Genomic DNA, 5,368 nt, shown 5'->3' on the forward strand with positions numbered 1-5,368 from the left:
TTAGCGACAACTAAAACATCGGTGTGTTATCAACATTATTCTCATCCTAAATCCAAAGCACAGCACTGTACCAGCTACTAGGAAGAAAATTAACTCTATCCCAGCTGAAACCAGGACACTTTCATATGAGATGTTTTTCGTTCCAAAGACTTACATTCAGGACCTGAAGTGTCTGCCTGCATACTTATACATCTATCCAAGACTGAGTTATATTTCTTACCTTTGAGACTAAAAATCCACTGTTGTATTGCAAGATGACTTGAGGATAGTCAAGGTCTTCTGTGGAACTCATTTTCTTTCTGGACTGAGGCACAGATTGTCTGGTCCTCTTAATTTAAATAAGCTTCTTTCCACCAGGCATAGAGCACACCAGCTGATCCACTTAATCTTATTGCTTCTGAGAAACACACTGGTTACAAAACGTGTTAGCTAAGTTATTTGGCTTCAGTGGGTCTTTCTACCAGCTTCAGCTGTTTCTTTCGCTCTTCCATCATCAAGTACAAGGCTAAAGAAGCAGTGCGGATTAAAGCTTGTATTGTCAGTTCAGCAGTCAGTTAACACGCTGGTACTTCAGAAGCACTTGAAAGCTTGTAACAAGCAAAATAGGTATCACTACAGAACAGCATCAAGAGCCTGAACTCGGTGCAATGCACCAGAGTTCATAAACCAAAGCAGAGTCTTACTCAGGGCTTGTTCAAAAGCAGCTCTACTCCATTGAGCTGGCTTTTTGTTGCTGGAAGACTTCCCAAGAATAGAAATTCTTACATATGTCAAAAAAAGTCAGCCCAATGACGTGACCCCAGAGGAAAGATGACAATTTGGCAACACAGTTCTTCAAGTGAAATGTGGACATTCCCAGGGGTTTAAGAGAGAAGGAATATCAGCTTAGCTCAAAGCGGTCACAGCATACTCCTGGCCAAGCCTGGCATCTCCCACGGCCCTAATTCCACTCACCCCCCACTCAAGTGTATGCACAGCACTTACCTTCTCCATGCTGAAACAGAGACTTGTTCAGCCCCAGGCTCTGGGTCATGTACCCAGGGCCTCAGACCCTACCCACGTAAGGAAAACGACTGGCATAACCACTACATAACAGGCAAGAGCTGCCAAGGAAATAATCGAGAGCAGAGTCCACACAAGGAGCTGAAGGAGAAGAAAGCATACCACCACAGTCTGTGCCTGGAATAATTCCCATGCAGGTGTGGAAAGCCTGGGTGTGCGTCCCTGGTCTGGTTTGCAAGCCGTGCCCACAGAAAGGATAAAAGAAACATGTAGCCAGAGGGGAGCTACCTGCGATGGGCACAGGTCCAGCTGACCCTGGGGCTGGCAGTAGGGTACACCCCATCCCGGAGTACAGAAGCAGCCAGTCCGAAGAGAAACTGTAAGTGTCTGTTTGTTGTGCTGCTTTGTCGCAGTGACTAGTTTGCTCTGACAATGACCACTCAGGTGAAGTCTACAAGGAATTAAATCTACTTTTGTTCCTTTTCCACATTTTGCAGGTCCCCCCACATACCGGCTTAGAAAGCAATGCCTGTTTGATAGCAGCACCACAGCAGGGGCATCCTACTTGTGCTCTGCCATGTTTTGACAGAGCAGGGTGCTGAGGGATGACAAAACATTCTACATTTTCCAGCTGGCTGCCACAGTCTTCCTCCCCTTCTCTGCAAAACTAACCAGGGACATGCAGAAAGTCCTTGGGAAGAAACAATGAAACGACTGCCAAATGCCAGATGTGGCATGGATTTCAACTTCACGCAGAACATACCTCATAGGTCTTTCATCAGAAAATTAAAACCCTGGATTACTTTCCCGAAACCTCTCTACCCCACTGTCCATTGCTCCAGCTTGTAAATGCCTGCCATCTTGCCTTCCTGGGCAGACGCTGCAACTCTCAGGTGAGAAAATACCCTTTCCATCAAGGAAAGACTCAACAGTTTTTATATCACACATTTAGTGACCCTTCAGGCAACAACATTAAATGAGATCTGACTTAGGTAACGGAGTGATGACAAAATGTTACAAAATAGCATTTTTTCAGTGGTAGCTTTCTCCATGCTTCAGCGATTAAGTTAATGGGCAAAACTTGAGCAATACAGTGATAAAACGCAGCTCAACATTTTGTGTACGTTAGCTTGGTGTATGTTTAAAGACTGCCCTTTACAACTTTGTCCCAGCACAACATTTTAATGTTCTATTCCTTTCCTAGGCAGTAGGGTTGTATTTATACGCTGCTGCTGCTGCAGGTTAGTTCTGTGCTTCTCTTTTGAACTTGCCTCATTTTAGAAGAAACAGGCCAGTATAAAGATTTCCACATGTTCTTTCTGACCATTTTGTGGATGCAGTGAAACTTTCTCAACTGAAAGGTTCCACTGTATAAGCCTTCTGTGAATCTCTATTTTCCATTCAGATCCTTACATTTCAGCCAAAAGATGTTTTATTTCTTTTAGCCAGTATTGAAATAGCAACCTACTTTAAGACTTAGTTGTTAAAGTTAGCTAAGCAGGTGTCACACTTACCAGCCTTTTTCCCCTCTGTACACCGCTCAGAAACAGTACCTGTTCCCCAGGTTCTAACACCACCCACAGAGTCTCCTGCGTTACCAGAACACTAGGTCCGAACATACAAAAGTTACAGCAAACACCAAACTGTAGAAACACTTAGACCTCCTCATCCCGGCCAACATAGCCTGTAAATATAGTGCCATTGTCTTGCTAGTGCACCAGACCTCACTGTTCGGTACAGGTTAGACACTAATATTCTGTTTATTTTGTACTGTGGAGGCTGGAGATCACAACACACCTCTCTGCCAGAGTGACTGTGAATCTGTGCAGCTTGCATTTAAGAAGACATGGTTTGTCTGAAAGAAAACCCGGACAACAGGTTTCAAGAACACAGCCTCATTCGTAATGGACATCGTCCCCTGCTATCCCCACCTCAAGGACAGCACACGATCTCAGTTTCTACTTAGGAACTTCCATCTGCACATGCACTAAGTGCGAGTCTGCAGAGTTCATTCACTTGCCCAAATCTAGACCCACTCTTAGAGAACACGCTACAGCTTTTTCAGTTCCTCAGATCCATTCCAAAGACAGTTCTATGGGAAAAGAAAGTTCAAAAACTTCTCACTAAGTCTTCATCCACATGGATAACCAGGTCAACTTCTTTCCCTCAATAGCTTTTCCTCTTCTCCCACTAAAATAGAGAAATAAATTGTACAGAGATAAATATCACTAGCCAAAGATAAACATTGTTAGCCAAAAGATTAGAAAGGTGTAGGAAAATAACAATGTTTCTCTGCTAAAGGCCAATTCTGCCTGCCTGCCTGCTACTGAGAAACAAATTCGTGCCATTTTGCCCAAGCATAAAGATTTCCCATTCCCAGGATCATAACAGCTATTCAGATCCAGGCCATCAGCCACACTGGAAGCAAATGCTCTCCACACTGAAGTATACATTTCTCTTCTGTTGAGCTAAACAAAACAACTCTAGGAAGAGCTAGCTGCTGCTCACCAGCTTACAAACCACTTTCCTTAAATGACTCAGCCACAGATTGGTAATCAGATATTACAGTGACATTTAGTACAGCTGCATTGCAGATTCATGAGTAAGAAAACGTTCAACCCTTGATTCTTGTAGTTTTGACTAAATAACAGACAGTTATGTGCACAACTGTTAGGACTAGCATGTCCTAACAGGCGATAAATTCACTTCACTTAAGGCAAAGTTATAGGGTACAAGAGGCTCTGGTAATAAAATGACCACACAGACAATTAAACCTGCTTGATGTACTTTTTCAATTATGACTAAATCTGTCTGTTGAGGACACCAGATGTAATCGTCTAATGGGATTACTACCAGTAGCGAGATGTAGGGGAGAAGGGTTGCAGATAACCCACACCAGATTGATGCAAAGCCACACACAGTGTGTTGCTGTTTCCAAGTAAATTGTTAGTGAGGCTTAAAGTCTAAGCTCCTCTTAAGCTACAAATGCATTCATGAAGATGAAATTGCAATGGCTTGCTTTCTCTGAAAACCCCATCAAGGTTTTTGTCATAGCGCTTAGACCACGCGCAGGCTAAAGCTGTCCCTTTACCTCCATGGTTCAATTTGGTGATGAATTTTTCTTTGCCTAAATGACTCACTACAAATACTACGCAAAAAATAATTACGTCATTTTTGCATAACATTTGAAAGTAAGAAATGATCTATGAACAAAGCAGATGTAGTAAAATTAATGTGTCTGCCAGTGAGAAATGGCAGATGACACTCTTTTCACACGTGCAACCTTCCTTATAAGCAACAAGTACAAATCTCAGGGATGTGACTACGATAATGAGTTTCAGTAATGCCAGTATAGAAACAATTGTGCCTCGCTATCATTATTAAGCCTCTAAGTACACCCAGCTTATATCAGATGACCTGGAAGTGCACTAAGATAATACAGTTTGGGCCCTCTGGTTTGTTTTTTTTTTTTTTAAGAATCCTAAAAAGCCAAGATACCCTGTATCATACTTTTTCTTTGAAATAAAACATCCAGTTTTAACAAAATACTTATTTTCTTCTTCATAAGTTCTAATTCTTCTCATGTTTTACAATAGCTGCATTTCCCTAGTAACATGACCATTGCTTCTGTCAGTTTTTGACAGCAACTAATTTTACTTTTTTCCTGTTTACATCACATATACTACTGGCAGACGTTTGGAGAGGGCAGGAAATCCTGTATACCCAGCTCATTCTCCAAGCAAACCGTCCCTTCTCCTCAGTTTTCCTTACAGTAAAAACTCTGACTGAGAATATCTTTTAAAGTCCATCACAAGCAATCAAGAGTTGTTCTTGGTTTAACTTCCTGGTTTAACTTCCTGGCATGCAAATAATCTCTCAACAAATTCAACCAAATAATCATTGAGATCTCTGTCAGAGGAAGGTCCCAGCAGATAAGAGGCATAGTCTCCCTGAAGACAGACAGGTTCACTAGCGAAAATGGTAGAGGCCGAATAAAGAGACACAAAAAGAAAACCAAGACGGACAGCAGCTGAGGCAGGCTCTCATGTCAGAAGTGACTTGTGCTCTGTCAAGCATCACAAAGGCAATCAGTGGACACGCAACTGCCTTGCACTGGCCACTTGACACTTGCTAATCCTCTCCTTCATTTCTTCAAAAAGAGAGCTTCAGAAAGAAGCGTTCCCATGGCTTGGCATGGGCAAGCACCCCTGAAGTCCTTTTACCTGGTGGCTCACCTCAAATGTTTTTTACAGCCTTATGCTGTTTGCAAGTGTGCTGGTTTTGGCTGGGGTAGAGTTAATTTTCTTCACAGTAGCTCGTATGGGGCTGTGTTTGGGATCTGTGCTGGAAACAGTGTTGATGACAC

At 42.6% G+C, this 5,368-nt stretch overlaps 1 protein-coding gene across 1 annotated transcript in view; it reads right to left on the reverse strand.

Annotated features, from left to right (window-relative positions):
- Nucleotides 1–292, reverse strand: part of ASMT (acetylserotonin O-methyltransferase) — a 9,513-nt gene extending 9,221 nt beyond the window's left edge. The window contains exon 1 of the mRNA XM_009331271.1: nucleotides 221–292. Coding sequence (XP_009329546.1) covers nucleotides 221–292 — 72 coding nt within the window. The remainder of the gene's footprint in view (nucleotides 1–220) is intronic.
- Nucleotides 293–5,368: the final 5,076 nt, after the last annotated feature.

This window comes from Pygoscelis adeliae, unplaced genomic scaffold (genome assembly GCF_000699105.1).
Source record: "Pygoscelis adeliae isolate BGI_AS28 unplaced genomic scaffold, ASM69910v1 Scaffold149, whole genome shotgun sequence".
Classification (NCBI taxonomy): Eukaryota; Metazoa; Chordata; class Aves; order Sphenisciformes; family Spheniscidae; genus Pygoscelis; species Pygoscelis adeliae.